The 22,142-nt window shown below is 46.2% G+C and overlaps 1 protein-coding gene and 1 non-coding gene across 3 annotated transcripts; one reads left to right on the top strand and one right to left on the bottom strand.

The window, feature by feature from the left end:
* Positions 1 to 3,302: 3,302 nt before the first annotated feature.
* On the bottom strand, positions 3,303 to 17,319 carry PXMP4 (peroxisomal membrane protein 4). 2 transcript variants are annotated; one of them, XM_039248750.1, is made up of 4 exons: positions 17,082 to 17,317; positions 10,765 to 10,827; positions 7,753 to 7,951; positions 3,303 to 4,177 (listed from the first exon to the last, which is right to left on the bottom strand). In XM_039248750.1, exons 1-4 carry the CDS (start codon positions 17,192 to 17,194, stop codon positions 3,914 to 3,916), a joined length of 639 nt encoding a protein of 212 aa, XP_039104681.1. In that variant the 5' UTR covers positions 17,195 to 17,317; the 3' UTR covers positions 3,303 to 3,913. The 2 variants fall into 2 exon arrangements, with proteins under 2 accessions (XP_039104681.1, XP_039104682.1); XM_039248751.1 differs by lacking the exon at positions 7,753 to 7,951 and having other exon boundaries at positions 3,973 to 4,177; positions 17,082 to 17,319.
* Positions 7,375 to 7,477, top strand: LOC120242813. Its single transcript, XR_005531169.1, has one exon. It is a non-coding gene; the product is annotated as a U6 spliceosomal RNA (small nuclear RNA).
* Positions 17,320 to 22,142: the final 4,823 nt, after the last annotated feature.

The following is a 22,142-nucleotide window of genomic DNA, read 5'->3' as shown; positions in this document are numbered from 1 at the left end:
AGCAGCTAAAGGGCCGCAAATTAACCTGTTTTGTCCTTTCCCTTTCACTCGGAGCTCCACGGACCTGAAAGTGGGGTGCCACTGAGGGTGAGGCTCTGGATATCTAGGGAAGTTCATCTTTACTCTGATTACAGTAAGAGCCTGCCTGAGATATTTGGGGGGTCAAGGGGAAGAGTTGGGGTGGGAAGCAGCTCAAAGAAAGGGCTCACTCTCATATTAGATTATTGATCACAGGGAAACGGAGCACACAGAGGACAAGGAAGAAATGCCAAAGATTTGTTGAGATGACAGTGTGATGTAAAAGTTACTCGTAAGACAGGAGCGCCTGGCTGGCTCGTCCATGGAGCATGAGACTTTTGATCGACCCTTGATCTGGGGGTTGCGAGTTGGAGCCTCACGTTGGGTGTGCAGATGAAAGATAAAATCTTTTTATTTTTTTATTGTTTTATTTATTTCTGAGAGAGAGAGAGAGACAGCGTGAGCAGGGGAGGGTCAGAGAGAGAGGGAGACAAAAGAATCTGAAACAGGCTCCAGGCTCTGAGCTGGCTGTCAGCACAGAGCCCGACGCGCGGCTCAAACCACGAACCATGAGATCATGACCCGAGCCAAAGTCGGATGCGCAACCGACTGAGCCACCCAAGCGCCCCAAAATCTTTTTAAAAAGTTTCTAATCAGACAAAGATAGGTGGCCATGCACAGAATATCTCGGAAAGACCGTTCTAGCAAGTGCTAAGAGTAAGTGCCCCTGGCAAGACAGGGGGCTTGAGGCTGGAGCCTGGGAGTACGACGGAACTTGACTTTTCCTCATGATGTACCTTTTGTACCGGGTGAGTTTTGCTGAAAAATTATTTTGTACAGTCTTACGTGTCAGCAGACTTCACAGGAGTGTGGCAGGTCCTTAATAGACACATTAAACCATTGTGCTATTTCAGGAACTAGCATTTACAGAGTGCCTACTGTGTGCCAAGGGCCCTTTGGCAATGCCCGTTTTACAGATCTTAGGAAATGGAAGCTCAGCTAGGAGGGAGCCAACTGGGGACTCCTCCCAGGTCTGCTGGAAGCCAGAGCTCTGCTCCTCAGCAAGGACCACACAGCCTTCCTCCCTGGAGTGAGCAGTTGGAGGCACCAGATGCTCTGGCAGGATCCAGAGAGATGCCATCTGTGAGGGAAACCTATTCTTAGAGAGCAGAGACAGTCGGTGGTGTAGCCGGCCAGGCCCCCACAGCAGTGGGGGGATGTTAGGCAGGCACACAGCCAAGGCTCTACCTTTAGCTGGGGGGTAGGCCAGGCTAAAAGCGGGGGATACTCAGTTCTTAGGACCACGCTTCCTCCTACGTTGGGATGCTATATTAGAAATAACAGCAAACATTTGTTGAGTGCTTACTTTATATTCATCATACTGTTTAATCCCCCAGGCCATCCTGTGAGGTGAGTGCTATCAGAATGCACACTTCACAGATGAAGAAAGAGGTACAGAATGGTTAAGCCACTTGCCCAAGGAAACAGGGCTGAGCCCAGGTGCTCTCGCTCCCAAGTCCATGTCCCTAATCACCATGTTATATGGACTCTTCACCTAAGGAGGAGAGTCGGAGGCCGATTTTATTTTGGGTTTCCTCAATAGCAGACCCCAAGACAAGGATTTCAGTGCAAGTGGTTTATTGGGGAAGTGGTCCCAGGAAGTACCGGTACAGGCATGAGGAAGGGTGACAGGGAAGGGGGTGTTATCAAGCAAGTGACCACTGCGGGCAGCCCGAGTTCAGTCCCGCTGGGGAATTCTGGGAGCCAGTGTGGAGCATGCGCCTCAGAGTTACTCCACCCAGTGATAATGGGGGGCGGGGGGGCGTGGACATTCATCAGTCACTGGCTGAGGGCTGCTCCTGGGATGTGGTAGTCCTCCAGACCTGCTGTGGGGTGGCGGAGCAGGCGCCAGTGGCAACAGAGGGCCCTTAGACACAAAGACAGGAGTGGCAGTTGGAAAAGCTGGCTGGTGTGCGGTGAGGCGGTAAGCTGGAGGGGATATGGGTGAAGCACCCCTGGCATCTACTTGCTGATGGCTACCCCCTTCCTCCTCATAACCTTGGGATCTCATTCAGCCTCCAGAATGAATTCAGGGACCTTCCAGATCACCTTCTCCAAGCATGTAGTACAACACTGTGGCTGAGAACGCTGCTGTTAGCATCAGACATGATACCTAACAGCTCTGTGACTCAGTTTCCTCATTTGTAACAAGGGAGAATGGTCCATTGCATATCATTCCCTACTACCTCGTTACTCAAGGTATGGCTCAGACGAGCAGCACCACGAGCAGCGCCTGGAAGCCTGTGAGAAATGCAGGATGTCTGGCCCCAGTGCAAACTCTCTGAGTCAGAATCTACATTTTAATAAGATCACCAGTGACTCATGTGCACATTTCTACTAGTAATTTCTAAAATATAAAAAGAGACTGAAGTATTTCTACTAGACCAAGGGTCTCCAACTGGTGGGCCATGGACCAAATCTTCCTGGAGACCTGTTTGATTTATCCAGCACACTGATTTTAAAAATGAGATTGGCACCTGAGTCTTCAGTTCACCCTGTCCCCATCACTCCCTAGTGCACATTTTCATTCATGCCCCTTGCCAGGCCCCTGTGGGCACCTGCGTTTTGCATCCCCGTCTGGAACCGATCCTATAACTAGCTAACGTTTGCATAGCATAGCTTAGGTTTCTAAGTTTAACATAAGGCACTGAAAAAAAACCATGGGCTTTGAACTCAGACAGCTCTGGGTTCAAACCCTGATTTGGCTACCATACAAGTTGTATTACCTTGGGCAGTTTACTTCCCCTTTCTGATCCTGTGTCCACATCTGTGAAATGAGGATCAGAATACATACTTGCAAGGTCACTGCATGGATTAAAAATTATACGTGCAAAGCACCGGGAGGAAGTAGGAGCTCACTACATGGAAGTACTTAGTAGTAGTAGCAGCTGTTGTAGTTACACAAGTCCAATGAGGACACCGGATGTGTATGATTATCCTCATTTTACAGGAAACTGAGGCTCAGAGAGGCTAAGAACCTTCTCCAAGATTATGCAGTGGTGGAGCGGGGACTCAAACCCATATCCCCCAGCTCTACATCTGCACTGTCCACTAGAATTTTCTGCAAGTACAAACGTGCCCCATATCTATATAGCCACTAGCCACATGTGGCTACCGAGCACTTGAAATATGACTGGTCCAAACTGAGACACGCTCTAAGCATACAACACATACCTGATTCTGATGACTTAGTACAAGAAAAAAGAATGTGAAATAGCTTGTTACTTTTTATATTAATAACATGTTAAAATGATAATATTTTAGAAATACTGGATTAAATGTATAATTAAGATTACTCTCACCTGCTTCTTTCTACCTTTTTTAATGTGGCTACTAAGAAAAATTTCAATTACATATATGGATCGCACGGTGCTTCTACTGGACAGTGGAATTCTAGAGCTTCTCCAATAGAACACCTGAGCAAGGAATATAGTATTTTCTAAAAACGGATTTGCAACCCACTGCCCACCAGCAAGGAGCACTGTTATTTAAGAACGATTGAAGACCGTACGCACCAGAAAGAGACTTCAGGGCCCTCCTCTGAGCTCCATGACCCCTGATGCCCAGAGGGGGTGTCTTTCCCCGTCTCACAGAAGTGAACAGCACAGAAGGAATCATATCCGAGGCTCCGGGGCCCGAATCTCCACTTGTTCCACCATTTGAGAGTACCTAATGGGACTTGGAAATCAGTGCTTTTGCTTCGGCAAATGGAACCCTGGGATGATAAAAGTTGGAGTCTGAGAACCACGATCTTGAGAAGAAGGATCCACCGGGAGGATTCACCGACGGAGCCAGTCTCAGGCGTGGAAGCCCTCCTAAGCACCTCGGGGGCACGTTACTTTGAGGGGAGGCTCTTGTTGTAGAGGAGGAAGTCTGAGATGTCGTGCCACACTTCGCTGTCCTGGTACAGGTAGGTCATGGAGGACTGCAGTGAGGGCTGTAGGGTGCGCCGGTGGTACTCAAAGAGCCACAGCACCAGCCCCCACACTATCGCAGTGAACAAAGGGAACGGGTCCCACCTGGGCTCGGGAATGTAGCCCTTCTCCACGCCCAGGCGGCACAGGGCAAACAGGACTCGTGACAGCAGGTACATGTTGATCTGCAGGAAGGGAATGACAGGGGATTATTACAGGAGGGCCCAGCCACTGGGAACCTTCTCCCCGGGACCCATGTACCAGGGCACCTTCTGTGCATTGGACCAGTGTTTTTCCTTCTTCTTCTTTTTTTTTTTTTTAAGTTTCTTTATTTAGGGGTGCCTGGGTGGCTCAGTCTGTTGGGCGTCTGACTCTTGGTTTCAGCTCAGGTCATGATCTCATGGCTTCGTGGGATTGAGCCCCATGTCAGGCTCTGTGCTGACAACACTGAGCCGGCTTGGGATTCTCTCTCTCTCCCTCTCTCTCTCAAGAAAAACAAACATTTTAAAAAGTAAATAAATAAAAAAATAAAGTTTTAAAATTTATTTTAGTAATCTTTACACCCAGGATGGGGCTCAAACTCATGACCTCGACCAAGTTCAAGAGTCTCATGCTCTTCTGACTAAGCCATCCAAGAGCCCTTGGATCAGTGTGTGGGTGTTCAAGATGATTTGAAATTGTATGTAGCAGGTATTTTAACACTGCCATTCATTGCTTTAATTTATAATTCTTGTCAATTAAACATTTTAGAAAATGGGGCGCCTGGGTGGCTCAGTTGGTTGAGCGTCCAACTTTGGCTCAGGTCACGGTCTCATGGTCCATGAGTTCGAGCCCCACATCGGGCTCTGTGCTGACAGCTTGGAGCCTGGTGCCTGCTTCAGATTCGTTTCTCCCTCTCTATCTGCCCCTGCCCAGCTCGTGCTCTGTCTCTGTCTCTCTGTCTCTCTCTCAAAAATAAATAAACCTTAAAACATTTTAGAAAATGAATACATTTACACGGTTCAAAACTAAAAGGTAACCTGACACCAAAAAACACAATCCACACACACCTAAACACACAAAAGTGATGAGTTGGATCTTACCAAAATTTAAAACTAATTGTGAAAGCCCACATGAAGAGGCTGAAAAGAAAAGCTACAGGTGGGAGAAAATATTCACAAACACATATCTGGCAAACTGGTATCTGGAATATATATATATTTTTAAAAAAAACTCTTAAAACTCAGTGGTAAAGAAAAGAAACAATCCAATTAGAAAATGAGCAAAGATACGAGCAGATGTTTCACTGAACTGGTTATTCAGATGGAAAATAAACATCACTAGCCATTAGGGAAATGCAAATTAAAACCACAATGAGAAGCACTACACACCTATCAAAATGGCTAAAATTAAAAACATGATCAATGCTGGCTCAGATGTGGAGAAAATGGATCATTTGTATATTCCTCATGGGAATGTAAAATAGTATAGTCCTCTAGAAATATAGTTTGGCTTTTTTTTTTTTAGTTTAGTTTGGCAGTTTCTTAAAAAATTAAACATGCAGGGGCACTGGATGTCTCAGTCGGTTACACAATCAACTCTTAATTTTGGCTCAGGTCATGATCTTACAGTTCGTGGGTTTGAGCTCTGCCGTCAGCACAGAGCCTGCTTAGGATTCTCCCTCCCTCTCCGCCCTCCCCTGCTCATGTGTATGCATGTGCGTGAGCTCTCTCAAAAAAATAAACTTAAAAAAATATATTAAACATGCATGTACCATATGACCCAGCAATTGCAATCTTGGGCATTTATTCCGGAGTAACAAAAGCTTGTGGTCACCCAAAAACTTGTACAAGAATGTTCTTAGCAGCTGTATTCCCAAAAGCTGGAAACAACCCAGATGCCCTTCAGTGGGTGAATATTCAAACAAATGCGGTACATCCATTCCCTGGAACGCCACTCAGCAGTGAAAAGAAATGAACTATTGATACACATACAACTTGGATGAATCTCCAGGGGATTATGCGGAGTACAAAAAGCCAACCCTCAAAGGTTACATACAGTAATGACTCTACTTCTAGAACATTTTTGAAATGACAAAATTTCAGAAATGGAGGTCAGAGTAGTTGTTGCCAGGGGTCAGGGAAAAGGAGGGCAGGAGATTGGTGTGACCAGGATTCCTAGCCCTTACAAGTTTATAGCCCAGTGCCATTTCTTTTCTTTTCTTTAAGCTTATTTCACTTATTTTGAGGGAGAGTATGCATCCACACAAGCAGGGGAGGATGAGAGAGAATCCCAAGCAGTCTCCATGCTGTCAGTACAGAGACCTATGCAGGGCTCGATCTCAGGAAACCTGAGATTATGTCCTGAACCGAAATCAAGAGTCAGATGCTTAACTGACTGAGCCACCCAGGTGCCCCTTTTCAATTTCTTTTCTTTTTTTTTTTTAAACGTTTTTTATTTATTTCTAGGAGAGAGAGAGAGAGAGAGAGAGACAGCGTGAGCAGGGGAGGGTCAGAGAGAGAGGGAGACACAGATTCTGAATCAGGCTCCAGGCTCTGAGCTGGCAGTCAGCACAGAGCCCTATTCGGGGCTCGAACCCACGAACCGTGAGATCATGACCTAAGCGAAAGTCGGACGCTTAACCGACTAAGCCACCCAGGCGCCCCTTCAATTTATTTTCTAATTTTATTGTGACCATACCCCAAGCACCTAGAAGTATGCTATGCACACAGGGAGTGCTTAGTCTGCATTTTTTAAAATGTGAAAATAAAACATGATTTTTATAATTTGAAAGTATTTAATAAACTTGAGGGAGGCAAAGAGGGGGGCTGCCAGCTTTTCATGTTGACCAAGAAGGACTTTAAAACAACAACTAGCATTTCATTTCACACACACACACACACACACACACACACACACACACACAAGGATTTTAACCTAGAAAAAAGGCAGGTTACAGAATAAGAGATCATTCTTTGAGTGTAATAACTTATGTTTTATGAATATCTTACCCCAGAGCCATTAAAAAAATTTTTTTAATGTTTATTTATTTTTAAGAGAGACAGAGACAGTGTATGGGTTGGGGAGGAGCAGAGAGAGAGGGAGACACAGAATCTGAAGCAGGCTCCAGGCTCTGATCTGTGAGCACAGAGCCTGAGATGGGACTCCAACTCACAAATGGTGAGATCATGACCTGAGCCCGCAGCCCTTTTTTTTTTTTTTTTTTTTTTTAAAGTAAGCTCTACACCCAATGTGGGGCTTGAACTCATGACTAATGATCAAGAGTTCCATGCTCTACTGACTGAGCCAGCCAGGTGCCCCCAGAGTGGTTTTTTTTTTTTTTCTCATTTCACTGCACAGTGTTTTTTTATGTTTGTTTTTTTTTTTAAAAATCTTTGCTCCAGTGCTTGCTTCAGCAGCACATCTACTAAAATTTAACAATACAGAGATTAGCATGGCCCCTGTGCAACGATGACACATAAATTCGTGAAGCATTCCAGATTTAAAAAAAAAAAAAAAAGATCTTTGCTCCGGAGAACAGCACGCACACTGATTTTTGGGAATGACAGAATTTCAACAAGCCGCTTCGTTTACAGATGAGAGAACTGAGGAGAAACTGATCTTCCCAAGGTCACACAGGGACTAGTGAATCACAGACCCTCGGATGTGGAAAGAACGAAGAGCTCATCTTTGGCCTCTACCCCAAGTTCTATACCTGGGCCACGTCCCTCCCACCCCCCATCCCTGGCCCCTGACCCCTATCCTGGGGCAGCGTCTTTACCTGACTGTTGATGTTATTGTTATGTCCAAACACCAGCAAGCCCCCGATGAAGGCAGCCAGGAATGAGTGCACCTGGTAAGTCTCACCCTGCACGTGGGACTGCAGGGCGCAGAGCCCCTTATAGGTGAACACAAAGCAGGCCAGGTTCCGGGAGTGGGTGTACGTGGCCTGCAGGATGGCCCACAGCTTCTCCTGGAGGCTGCACAAACACAGGGAGCCCCCGTGAGCGCAGGCCCCACTGTTCCAAGGGCATTCACCCACTAGGCATGCACATGTGAACCAGGCCGCTGCTCTTTCAGCCCCAGGCCTCCAGCTTCCATGTCCGCGGGGCTGCTCCCCAACTGGATTCAGGCCTTGGCTCCATGCCACTTCCTCAGAGAGCCCTTGCCTGACCACCCGACACGAGAGAATGCCCATCATGTACTGTCCTCTTTTCCTTCACAGCTCTTACACCAGCTGACATCTATATGCTTGTTTATTATTTCTTCCCACTTCTACCCCACCCCAGTGGAAGCTACGGAAGAGTGGTGTCTACACCTAAAACAAGGCCTGGCACATAGTAGGTGTTCAATGAATGTTTTTTTCCTGGAGTGAGCTGTGAAGATGTGAATGGAGTAAGGGAGAGCCTACTATGTGCTGGAGCTAGGGATACGATTCTGAGGAAAAATGCTTGCTGCCTTCATGAGGTATATGATCTAAAGGGAGAGAGGAAGATAAATAATCACGAAGCAAGAGTCAAACTTCGACGTTGACCAGAGATGATCCTGGGATCTGAAGGATGAGGTGTCAATGAGGTCAAGAAGGGAGAGGACTTGCATCCCAGGCAGAGGGATCAGCACGTGCAAAGGTTTGGAGGAGGGACAGAGAGTAGGCAGTGAAGGGGCAGAGAGAAGCCATCAAGGCCTGAGCAGAGAGTGTGGAGAGAAATGATGTGGGGAGAGGTGGGGCCATGCTGTTTTGTCTTGATCCTGAGAAAAGTACACATTTAAGCAGGGAAAGGATTCTATTTATCCTTTAAAATTAAGTCACTAGGGGGCAGTGAGGAGAACACAGGACACGGGCAGAGTGTACCCTGGGAGTCAATTCAAGAATGGCAAAACCAACCAAGTGCTCTCAAGGCTAGATGAGGACCTTGAAGTGGGTCAACTGGAACCTGTGGAAATTGGCCATGTGAGCGGGGACAGCCAGGAGTCAGCTGGTTCTCACCTCACAGAAACACACGCCCCGTGTTGCCAGTTTTATATATATATAAAAATATATATATATACACGTATGTATATACATATATATATACGTGTATTTTTTTTTTTAAGTAAACTCTATGCCCTACATGGGGCTCAAACTCATGACCTTGAGATCAAGAGTCACATGCTATAGTGACTGTGCCAGCTGGACACTAATGCAAGAAAGCTGGATTTCCCAGTTACCAAGCGTTGCTGCCAATCTTGCCTTCAAAATGTTTCCAGAGTCTGATCACTTCTCACCTACACTGCCACCACCAATGTCTGGGCCACCAGCATTGCTCCCCTTGATCACGGCCTGCTTTGTTCACTTCTCTATCCCTAGTACCTAAAACGGTGTCTGGGCACATAGTAGATGTTCAATAAATACTTACTGTTTGAATGAATGGGTTCAATTTTAAGAAAATGGAGGGCAAAAACAAAAACAAAAATCAGTGAATCAATAAAGCACAAATACAAGAAGAGAGGTGTGAATTGGAGCCCCATGAAGGGCATAGACTTACTTAAAAAAAAAAAAAAAAAGGGGGAAAATCTTGCGAGCTGGAATTGGCCAATAGGCTGTCCATGTGTACTTCTTATAAGCTCCAAATGAAGCTACATACATTAAAAACCAGACCACAGGGGCACTTGGGTGGCTCAGTCAGCTAAGCGTCTGACTTGTAGTTTAGGCTCAGGTCACGATCTCACGGTTTGTAAGTCCGAACCCCACATTGGGCTCTGAGCTGACAGCATGGAGCCTGCTTAGGACTCTTTCTCTCTCTGCCCCTCTCTAGCTCATGTACACTCCCTCTCTCTGTCTCTCAAAATAAATAAATAAACTTTAAAAAAAAAAAAAAAAAAGCAATGGTCGGCCCAAGGAGGACCCATGGCCAATAAATCTTAGCATCAAAAACCAGGCCACAGGAGCACCTGGTTGGCTCAGTTAGTTAAGCGTCTGACTTCAGCTCCGGTCATGATCTCACGGTTCCTGAGTTCGAGCCCCACATCAGGCTCTGTGCTGACAGCTCAGAGCCTGGAGCCTGCTTCGGATTCTGTGCCTTTCTGTCCCTCTATCTCTCGCCCACTTGCACTCTGTCTCTGTCTCTCTCAAAAATAAACATAAATTAAAAAAAAAAAAAAAACAGGCCACAGAGTAGTTTCTGAGAAGTACAGTGAGGGGAAAGTCACGAGGGGTTGGAGGAAGACCAAGAAGTTTAAGCAAGGGAGGGAGGTCATGGACAGTTTTCCCAAGGAAGTAACCCTCATAAAACAGGTATGGGTTGCCAGGAAGGAAATAAAGGTGGGGGAGAAGAGGAAAGGGCGTGCCCAGCAGGGAGTAAGTAAATGTGTGGAGGTAGAACCACACTCGGTATGTAGCGAGTCCTGTGCGCCAAGGGCACTGCAGGCTGGATGGAGTGGACAGTGTGGGGATGCAGCTGAGGCCAGGCAGCAGGGGGGGGCCTTTTGTTAAAGTTTTTATGTTAATTCCACTATAGTTAACATACACTGTTATCTTCGTTTCAGGTGTGCAATGTAGTGATTCAACAATCCCATACATCACCCAGTGCTCCTCGTGACTAGTTGCAAAGGGGCTTTTAAGGAAGGAAGTTGGGCTTCTCTGGAGTACAGTGGGAGCCGGGGGAGTTTTTGAGCAGCAGTAATAGGATCAGAGTTGTACCTGAGGAGATGGTGGTGACGGGGGACATGCTAGACCTAGCTAGGAAGCTCGTTCAACCGTCCTGGCACTGAGGGCTGAACATATTCTCTCCCAGTTTGAGAAGGGGGTAGGTACCTGCCACTCCGGAAGAGAAAGGTCATGACCAGCGCGTGAGGGGCCCGGATTCTGGCTCCGTAGCTGTAGAGATGAAAGGAAACAGTTACGATGGCATCCCTGTATCACAGAGTCTCCCTGGGCTCTCTGACTCCTTGCCCCCTCTCCAACTCTAATCCTAACATCATCCTGGAAGGGGAGATAATGCTGGCTTTCGAGTTACATCTGGGTTCAAATCCCAGTTCTGACACCTTGGCAGTGTGGCCTCAGGCTTGTTATTTAGCTTCTGGGAGCCTCGGTTTGCCTACCAGTAAAGGGGATGTCTGGCTAGAGGGCTGGTTATAAGTTCAATGAAAGAGGACCATGTGTGTCAAAGGTCTCCACCATCCCACCCAATTGGTAGTGTGGATTTGCTCCCTCAGTTCCACACTGACTTTCCCACTGCAGCCAGACTCATTTTTTTTTTTAAAGCACAAATCATGTCACATCCCAGCTTAAAAGCCACCAATACCTTTCCCCTATTCACAGAATAAAATCCAGGCTCTTTCCACAGCCTTGAAAGTGCTGCAGGATGCGGCCCCTGCTTACTTCTACCTCTTGCGCCCCTCTTCTCCTGCTCCACCCAGCCCCCTTGGCCTTCCTGTGGGTCTTTGGACTGCCCGTTTCTGCCCTGCCTCTGGGCAGGCTGTTCCCCCTGCCCCGAGTGTCCTTCCTTACTTCTCACATGGCCACTGCCTCCTCAGCTCTCCGGTCTCAGCTGGGGCCTCTGCGGAGGCTTCTTACCCAACAGTCTAGGTCAGGGCAATATTTTCACTGCCACAGAGCCCCAAGCTTCTCTGCAGCACTCTACACCCCTGGGTTAATGACTCGATTTCTCATAACTGCTTATTCTATTCTAATTATCTCTTTCCTCCACTAGACTGTGGGCTTTGTGAGGGACTGTGTTTGATTTGTCCTCCGCAGAGCCCCTGCACCTTGCATGGTACTTGACATATAGCATGTGCTCAGTACGTGATTACTGACTGATTCTAGAACAGCCTTTAATTATCTGTGAGGGAAGGTAATTTCTAGAAGGTTCTATCTTTACCTTGGTCTATCTTAAAGTTAATAAGTTCCCTAAAATAGTTGCTGAGTAACATACTTCCTTCTACCTGTTCAAAATAGAACTCTTTCCAACTATTATAGATAAGAGGACGTGAGGTTTGTAAAACTGGATTTAAAAAATAAAAAAGACTGGAAAGAAATATGCCACAATGTTAGCAATGTCCCCAGAGCTAGAGAAGTATGCAAATTTACTCTTGTCTTTTAACTTTTCTATACTTCCAAAATGATCTATAATGATTAAGCATTGCTTTTAAAATTAAAGTAAGTGAAATAAACATTTTCCTAAAAGTAAGTTGCATGCCCAATGTGGGGCTTCTTGAGCTCATGGCCCTGAGATCAAGAGCCACACATGCTCCATACTGAGCCAGCCAGGCATGCCAAAATAAATGTTAAAAGTTACATATGTGCTTCTTTTTAAGACTCAATTTAAGGCCAAATTTTAAAAGTTACATAAATCCCTCTTTTTAAGACTCACACCTCTTCCCCTGACCCTCCTGGTACCTCCTCATTTGAGCACTGGGGATTGTGTGAACATGAAAACTTTCACCATCACTGTTTTTCTTTCTTTCTTTCTTTCTTTTTAAGCTTTTATTTTTAAATAATCACACTCAACATAGGGCTTGAACGCACAACCCCAAGATCGGAGTTGCATGCTCCACTCACTGATCTAGCCAGGCACCCCCACTGTTTTAACTATATTCAAGTGGGTAATAGAAAGGAGATACTGTAGTATTTGGTGCCAAAGCCCTGCCATGTTTTGCTGTGTAAACTTGGGTAAGTCAGTTAACCTCTCTGAACCTCTCTTCTCCCAGCAGTAAAAAGTATTCTCCATTTTAGAATTGCTTCTGGAAGTTAAGGATATAGCACATGTAAAAGTTCTAGTCTCTTCCTTCTTAATTCTTTACTGGACTCCCTCTTACCCCACCAAGTTCTCCAGCTGACAGGCCCTGACTTTACCACGCTACAAGGTCTAAAACTCCTTGGGGCGCCTGGGTGGCTCACTCAGTTAAGCGTCTGACTTCGGCTCAGGTCATGATCTCACAGTCTGCGGGTTTGAGCCCCATATTGGGCTCTGTGCTGACAGCTAGCTCAGAGCCTGGAGCCTGTTTCAGATTCTGTGTCTCCCTCTCTCTCTGATCCTCCCCTGCTCGCACTCTCTCTCTCTCTCTCTCTCTCTCTGACTCTCAAAAATAAATAAAAAAAAAACATTTAAAACTCCTTGGCACAATGACCATGACTACATATTGTTGTCTTATGAGTGTCTGTGATTGTTTACTGCAGGCTTGTTAGAAACAGCAAAAGACTGGAAGCGAACCTATATCCATCCACGGGGAGCTTCTGGATAAATAAATAATGGTCCCACCATTGAGTGGAACACTACACAGATGTAAAAGACTGAGACAGCTTTATGTGCACTGCAGGATATATTAAAGCAAGATGTGTAAAATATAAAATTGTGTAAACGAGGTAATTCTGCCATAAATCTAAAATTATTTCAAAATAAATATTGTCTTGGGTCACCTGGGTGGCTCAGTCGTTTGAGCATCCAACTTCAGATCAGGTCATGATCTCTAGATTCTTGAATCCAAGCCCCAGATGGGGCTAGCTGCTGTCAGCACAGAGCCCACTTCAGATCTTCTTGCCCCCCCTCTCCCTCTCCCTCCCCTGCTTGCACTCTCTCAAACATAAGTAAAAATATTTTTAAAATAATAACAAAGTAAAAAAGAAAAGGTATGGGGAAAGAATATATGTATTTGTTTGTACATGGAGACAATATTTCTGGAGGGAGACATGAGACTGGACATAGGATCACCTCCAGGGAGGGGGACTGAGTGACAAAAGAATGGGGTGGGCAGGCCTTCATAGCATCTAACTTATTTCTTTTTTAATTTTTTTAATGTTTATTTATTTTTGAGAGACTGAGACAGAGCGTGAGAACTCACAAACTGCAGGATCATGACCTGAGCTGAAGTCGGCTGCTTAACCGACTGAGCCACCCAGGCAACCCTCATCTAACTTATTTTTTAAGTAGGCTCCATGGCCATTGTGGGGCTTGAACTCACAACCCCAGGATTGAGAGTCCCATGCTCCACTGACTGAGCCAGCCAGGCACAGCATCTAACTTTTTATGCCTTTTCTGAAAGTTATTTAATTTTTAAAAAGTATTTTATTATTGGAGCACCTGGATAGATCAGTCGGTTGGGTGTCCGACTTCGGTTCAGGTCATGATGTCACACTCTGGGAGTTCCAGCCCCGCATGGGGCTCTGTCTGTCGGGCAGACAGATCGGAGCCTGAAGCCTGCTTCAGATTCTGTGTCTCCCTCTCTCTCTGCCCCTCCCCTGCTCATGCTCTGTCTCTATCTCTCAAAAATAAAAAAAACATTAAAGAAAAGTTAAAAAAAATATTTTATTAAGTGACCTCTACACTCAGTGTGGGGCTCAAACTTACAACCCCAAGATCAAGAGTCTCATGCTCTATTGACTGAGCCAGATAGGCACTCCTAACATTACCTAATTTTTAAAATAGAAATTAAATTTATAAATGTTAAGTTGAAGCCAGTGTTATTGTTGCGGTGGCCATGCTGAATTGCTTATCTTGTCTCCGGCCTAGCAGTGGGCAGCGCCCCCATCTTGACCTCAGCAAGCTCTCTGCCCCACCTCCTCCAAAGAGGCCCTTAGCCTCCTCCAGCTCACCAAAGTGAAAAGGGCCCTTGCTTATACCTCAGACATAAGGAGAATAGTGCCCCCACCTCCTTACATCTGCCAGGCCTCATTCCCAAAGCCCTCCAACACAGGTGGAAGCCAGTTACTACCATTCACATGATTACTCTAAGTCCTGAAAAAGGGGGATGCCTGGGGTTTAAAAGGACTTAGAGGACATAATGACACGTTCAATGTGATGTTCAGGAGGAGCCTGGTCTCAGCATACTAACGTTTAGGAAGGACATTTAGGGGACAGTTAGGACAATTTGACTATTAACTGGACAGTAGTCAATACTATAATTATTAATTTGTTAAGTATAATCACGATAATTTAGCCATATAGGAAAATGCTCTAATTTTTAGAGATGTACACTGACATAGTGAGGAGTGGAAATCACAGTGAGTTCAATTTTACAAAGCTTATATGTCTTAGTCATCCAAGACTGCCTCCCTGAATGGACAGCCTCTCTGCACAAACAGCATATTCTTTTCCCCCTCCAGGCCTTTGTTCAAACCATTCCCTTGCTTGTGATGCCCTTCTCCTCCTGGCAAATTCCAGGTTGGCCTTCAAAATATCACCACCACCTCCTCTGTAAAGCATTTCTGGCACTACCATGGTACTTTAACAATGAATCTCATTAGGACCTTGAACAGATGGGCACGGTGCCTTAGTACTAAACAGCAGTGGGATCACTGCCTTAGATCACTCCGTTTGGGTGAGGCTGTTTCCATTTTACAGAGGAGGAAACTGAGGCCAGAAGAGATGAAGGCACCCAGCTTTGAAATAAAGGAACTGGGCCTGAGAAGGGCCCGACCTTAGCACGTGCCTCCTCTGGCTGGGAAGGTCCCTGAGACCGCAGGAACAACTGGGTTGAGAGTATGTATACAAAGCTAACATTGGGCAATGCCCAATGGCACCAGGGCCTTGTGATGCCTTTTCACTCCTGCTTTGTCTTTAAAATAACTTTGCAAAGGGCCACTGATATTATCTTGTCTTCATCACACTGCGGCATGGCTGATAACATTTCCAGGCTCAGAAGGAACCAATTCCACCTGACTCTGGGTTTCCATGGAAGCCAGGAGCCTGGCAATGGGATCAGGCATCTCTGGCTTTGAATCCTGACTGCAACACTGGCCAAGTGATGTGACCATGAGTAACAAGTTTACCTTTCTGTGCTAGTCTTCTCATTTGGAAAATGGGGACAATTGCAGTTCCTACCTTTTACACTTGTACATTCATTCAGTAAACATTTTAGAGCATCCTGTGTATGATGCACTAGGAATACACCAAGGAACAAAGCAGATAAAAATTTCTGTCCCCATGAAGCTCACTTTCTAGAAAGAAAGGCAGAGTATAAAAACAGGATACATAGGTGAACTTAGTGTCAGATGGTGACAAGTAGTATGGAGGAAAAAATTAAGTATGGGAGGAAGTGAGGAGTTCAGGGATGACCTTATTGAGAAAAGTGACACTCAAGCAGAGGGCTGAAAAGGTGAGGGAGTGTTCTAGGCAGACATGCTTGTTTATACACACACACACACACACACACACACACACACACACAGCAGCCAACAGATATATATACCAGGCACTGTGCTGAGCATTTCACATATATTGATTCAATCCTCTGACAGTATGGTGTATTATTATCATCCCCATTTTATAGAAATTGAGGCTTCGAGAAGCTAAATGACTTGCTCCAGATCACACAGGTAGGTGGCACCAAGATTTGAACAGAGGCAGTCTCACCACCACTAGTATGCCAACTCCAGGAGAACAGATCTCTGGTTTGTTCCATTGTGTTCCCAGTTCTGGCAGAGTACATTCTCAATAAATGATCCTGTTATGCATGAGTTTTAAAGGAGGTGGAGCTCCCCTCCAGTTACCAGCCAGGTGAAATGACCCCAAGACCTCCTTTCCAGCAGATCTGACGGGCAGGGTGGAATCAATTTAATGTCCAGCAAATATCTGCAGCTTCTTTTACAGTCGTTCTCACTCCTCAGGCTTATGCCTTAGGGGTCCCCTGGGCCGGATGGGGACTTAGGGCTACAGTCATACAGATAAGAAGTGAGAAGTGGGATCCGAGCCCACGTACAGCTTAAGGGTGGGAGCACAGGCAGAAGGCAGCGCTGGCCTGCTGGAAGACAGCGGCCACTTCTCATTGTGCAGAAGGGACTGCCGAAGCCAGACAGACCCAAGGACACATATCGGGGGATGCGGGTGGGGGTGGGGAGGGGGAGGCCCAGACGAGGGGATATAAGGGCTGGCGTGGGAGGTGGTCAAGACAAGTGGGCCAGGCTGCAAAGCACGTAGGACCCAGAAACGGCTTAATGGGAGCCCCAGCTCAGAAGGCGCACGGAACCGCAAATCCAGCGCCCACTGTGCTGGACACCTCGGTGAACACCGAGGCCTAGAGACACACTCGGGCTGCTCAAGGGCACACGGTGCTGCGGCGGGCCCAGAATCCGCTCCTCCGACCCCAGCCGGACCCCACCCTTCGTCCCCGGCCCGGCCCGGCGGCCCCACTCACACTGCCCCGTTCCGGAAGCCTTTAAGCATGGCCAACGCAGCGTGATAGCGGCGCTTGCGCAACAGTGCGTTGACCGCAAGGAGCAGAGCCCGTAGCTGCGGCGGGACGGCCATGGGGACGAGCAGACCGGGGAAGCAGCGGGCCCAGCACTGGCAAGGTCCCGGCAGCACACCCTGGCAGCGCGCAGCAGAGCAGCCGTGTCTTTGCGCCCATAGGGTCTGTCTGCTGTCATTCTTACAGGAAGAGCCGATCGAATGGCTCACTCACTGTCGCACGGGGAATGGGATGCTCGCGCTCTCCCGAGTAGCGCCTGATTGGAAGAGTGGGAGAGCTTGTAACCAATCACAAGTGGGCTCCGCCCGACCAGCTCTAAGGGGGGCAGAATCCTATATCTGTATTTTGTCCAACCAGGTAAACTGTTTCCTTCGTGATTGCAAGTAGACGTGTCACCTTTGAGTTCTCAGGGAGGTTTCTTGCAAGAGGAGCCACCCTCCCTAGAAGATGGTGGCCCTGGGAGGAGCCAGACCTCACCTTTACACAGGACAGTTCTGATTGGGTAACAGTGACCGTAGCAAACTTCTCAGAGCATAAATCATATGGCATCTCAAAGGCTTCCATTTATTCTTCAAATACAAACTCCTTCCACAGTCCACAGAAGAAGAAGACTGTATAATCTGGCCCCTGGTTCCTTCTCTAACAGCATAGCCTGTCATTTGCCGCCTCACTCTTCTCTCATCCTTCCCAACTGGCAAGGATGCCATTCCTTGAGCATGCTGAGAATGCTGCTGTCTCAGCGCCTTGAACTTGCTATTTCCCTGACTGGTATGCATCACCCCCAGTTCTGCCCATAGCGGGCTCCTTCGCAAACGTCAGGTTTCAGATCAAATGCCACCTCCTCACAGAGGGCCTCCTAGTGCCTGTAGCACTGCCCTCTCTTTTCTTTTCTTCATATAACTTTTCACTCTTTGAAATTATTTGTTTGCTACAAGTCCATCGTCCATTGCCTCTACCACGCTGTAAATTCCATGACAGCAGAAACCTTGTCTGTCTTGTTTTCTGCTGTAACCCCAGCGCTTAGCACATGGTAAGTGTCCAACATACGCTTGTTGAACCAATACAGCTTGGGGTTGACAGCTCCTAGAGCGCTGGTGGGTAAAATTTATGTATGTTACTATGTGGAGTTGTCACTGAATAACAGCTACACACTGAGTGGTGGCTGTGGCTTGTGAGGGTGTGGTATGTGATACTTGGACCATGTGGTGTTTATCTGGGATATTATTGCTTGAGTCAGTGTCAGAAGATGGTGTCAGAGGTTAGTAAAAGAAGAATTATACTTGGCCTGTTTTATCACTGAAACTGGATTTTCTTTTTCTCTTCCTCCCTCCCTCTCCTTCCTTCCTTCCTTCCTTTCTCTTTCTTTCTTTCTTTCTTTCTTTCTTTCTTTCTTTCTTTCTTTCTTTCTTTCTTTCTTTCTTCCTTCCTTCCTTCCTTCCTTCCTTCCTTCCTTCCTTCCTCTTTCTTCCTTCCTTCCTTCCTCTTTCTTCCTTCCTTCCTTCCTTCCTTCCTTTCTCTTTCTTTCTTTCTTTCTTCCTTCCTTCCTTCCTTCCTTCCTTCCTTCCTCTTCCTTCCTTCCTTCCTTCCTTCCTTCCTTCCTTCCTTGCTTCCTTTCTTTCTTTCTTTCTTTCTTTCTCTCTCTCTCTCTCTCTCTCTCTTTCTCTCTTTCTTTCTTCCCAGCAATGGTGGACTGGTTTATTCAGTTAATCCTCTGATGGCAATGTTAGATTACATATAAAAATATCCTCTGAAAAACACTGAAATGTTATGGTGGCTGTCTTGTTGTATCTTCACATAGTCTTCCCTCTGTACATACCTGTGTCCAAATTTCTTTTTTATAAGGACACATTGGATTAGGATCTACCTATATAACCTCATTTAATCTTAATTACTTCTTCAAGGGCTCTATCTCTAAAAACAGTCACATTCTGAGGTACTAGGGGTTAGAATGTCAACATATGAATTCTTGGGAGACCCAATTCAGCCCATAGCAATGACCATGTCTTGCTATCTCCTACCAATACCAGTGAACAAGATGTCAGGGCCCAGTATTGCTATGTGTGTCCTAACTTCCTTTCCCTTGCAGCTAGGAATCCGGTTTAAGCTGCTCATGATTTCTGTCTGCCCCATGGAGAAGTTAACTTTTCTGGGGTGACTGGAGCACTCATTGTGGAGGGTGACACTGTAAGTTTCCTAAACTTTCCTTCCTCCCTGCTTGGCTCCATGCCTAGAATTACTGTTACTTATAAAGGACTCTCTGAGCTGTGATTTGATTCAGTTCAGTGCCAACCAGCTGGCCCCAGGGAAATGGAACCTAGGACTGATAGATTTGGGTGGAGGAAGAGATGAAGGCAAGGAGCAGAAAGTTCAGAGCAGCGGGCAGCCTGAATCGGGAGCCTGCTGGAGATGGGTTCTACCTCCCCAAAAACTCATTCAGCAGTTATATCAGTCAGGTAGTCAAGTAAGGCGCATTTCCCAGGTTACTCTGTGTCAGGCTCTGAGTTCCAACCAGAATGGAAGAAGTGCCTCCCCCCCCCCCCCCCCAGCTCAGAGAGCTCCTAGTGAGGGAGTGGAGAAAAGGGGAATTTCCAAGAAAAGAATCACATGACAGCAATAGTACCAGGTACTGTGAGAAACTGGAACAGCAAGGGAGGAATGGATTCCATCCAGGCAGATCAGGGAAAGCTTTTTAGAGGAGGCACAAAGGGAAGCTTGTATTGTTCCGATGAGAGTGGAAGAATAGCATTTTGGTAAGAAGGAACTGCATTTGCAAAGGCCTGAGGAGCACATAAAAATCAACTATGTGCATATGCCCCTGGATGTATGAAAATATATGGAAAGTTGCCAAGACTTGTGTTGGTGGAATCTTTTACTGTTCTGTGCTTCCCACCATGCTCAGAACTAAACCCCAACCCTCATGCTGGCCTTTTGTGTCTCTCCATCCTCATGCTCTTGTATCCATACCTCACGTATCATCCTCAGTTGCTTCTTTAACAGTCCATGGCCTTCTTTCATTGTGGCCTCAGGCTCTTTGCATTTGCCCAAGATGATTGAGCTGATAAGCTCTGGGTGTTTCCTTTTCTCCATATGACTCCATCTCATTTCTCAAGTCCACCTCCTCAGAGAGGCCTTCCATGACCACCAAGACAGTAGCTTGCTTTCCTCCAGAAAAAAAAAAAAATAGTCACAGAACATTCTCCTCCCCCTTTTCCTGTTACAGCTCATCTTGCCTGCTGGACGATGACTCCATGAAAGCAAGGGTTTTGTCTTTTAATTCATGGATGTGTCCCCAGCATCTAGAACAACGTCTAACACAATACATACATAACAAATATTTTAAATTAAAGTTAACCCTGAACAACACAGGTTTGAACTGTGCAGGTCCATTTATGTGTGGATTTTTCACAGTACAGTGCTGTAAGTATATTTTCTCTTATGATTTTCTCTCTTTTTGTAAGATCTTAATTTTAATTGTTTTTTTTTTAATTTTTAATGTTTTATTTATTTCTGAGAGAGAGACAGCATGAACAGGGGAGGGTCAGAGAGAGAGGGAGATACAGAATCTGAAACAGGCTCCAGGCTCTGAGCGAGCCATCAGCACAGAGCCCGATGTGGGGGTCGAGCCCGATGTGGGGGTCGAACCCAAGAACCGTGAGATCATGACCTGAGCTGAAATTGGATGCTTAACTGACTGAACCACCCAGGCGCCCCATAATTTTAATTGTTTTTAAAGTAATCTCTACACTCAACTCAGGGCTGGAACTCAGCCCCAAGATCAAGAATCACATGCTCTACTGACTAAGGCACTCCTTTAAAGATTTATTTCTTTTTTTTTTTTTAAATGTTTTATTTATTTCTAGGAGAGAGAGAGACAGCGTGAGCAGGGGAGGGTCAGAGAGAGAGGGAGTCACAGACTGAAACAGGCTCCAGGCTCTGAGCTGGCAGTCAGCACAGAGCCCGACACGGGGCTCGAACCCACGAACTGTGAGATCATGACCCAAGTGAAAGTCGGACGCTTAACCGACTAAGCCACCCAGGCGCCCCAAGATTTATTTCTTTTAAGTTTTTATGTATTTATTTTGAAAGAGAGAGAGAGAGAGAGTGAGAGCAAGCAGGGGAGAGGCAGAGAGAGAGAGGGAGAGAGAGAAGCCCAATCTGGCTCCGTGCTGTCAGCTCAGAGCCCAAAAACGGGGCTTTATCTCACAAACTGTGAAATCATAACCTGAGCTGAGGTCAAGAGTCGGACACTTAACCAACTGAGCCACCCGTAAAGGTGCCCATAAAGGTTTTATTTTTTAATTAACCTCTAAACCCAAAGTGAGCCTCAAACTCACAACCCTAAGATCAAGAGTCACATGTTCTATAGACTGAACCAGCCAGGTGCCCCCTTCCTTAAGATTTTCCTAATAACATTTTCTTTTTTTTTCCTAGCTTACTTTATTGTAAGAATACAGTATGTAATACATATAACAACAGAATACTTGTAAACCAACAGTTTCTGTTATTGGTAAATAGTAGGCTGTTAATAGTTACATTTGGGGGGAGTCAAAAGTTATACACAGAACTTTCAAGTGTGTTCAGGGTTGGTGCCCGCCCCCCTCCCAAGATGTTCAAGGGTCAATTCTAATTAAATAAATGTGCATGTATTAATACATTACTTAAATAAGTTTTTAAAGGAACAGTTATGTTGAGAAGCTCTTGAAGCGGAGAGATAATGAGAATCTAAGGCCATTGGATCAACAGTGATGTTAAAGGAAAAACATGGAAGAAGGAACCCTAGCCTCCCTGCTGTTAAAGAAGCAATGGGAAGGAGGTTTAGGGATTGAGCACCCTGGGTCTCCAAGGCTCCCAGGAAAGAAGGTGAGGCATACAATCCAGGAAATGGGTAGGCTCTTTGGGTGAGACATTTGCTCAGGGCTTGCTGTGCAAGGGAGAATAGGAAGGGGAAAGGGTGTAGTGTTGGGGGAGACAGGGGTGGTATTCCGGGTAAGATGGGGAGTTCACCAG

Source organism: Hyaena hyaena, unplaced genomic scaffold (genome assembly GCF_003009895.1).
Source record: "Hyaena hyaena isolate Hyena2069 unplaced genomic scaffold, ASM300989v1 scaffold_315, whole genome shotgun sequence".
In the NCBI taxonomy this organism is placed as follows: Eukaryota; Metazoa; Chordata; class Mammalia; order Carnivora; family Hyaenidae; genus Hyaena; species Hyaena hyaena.
This window is presented reverse-complemented; position numbering and strand designations above follow the sequence as displayed.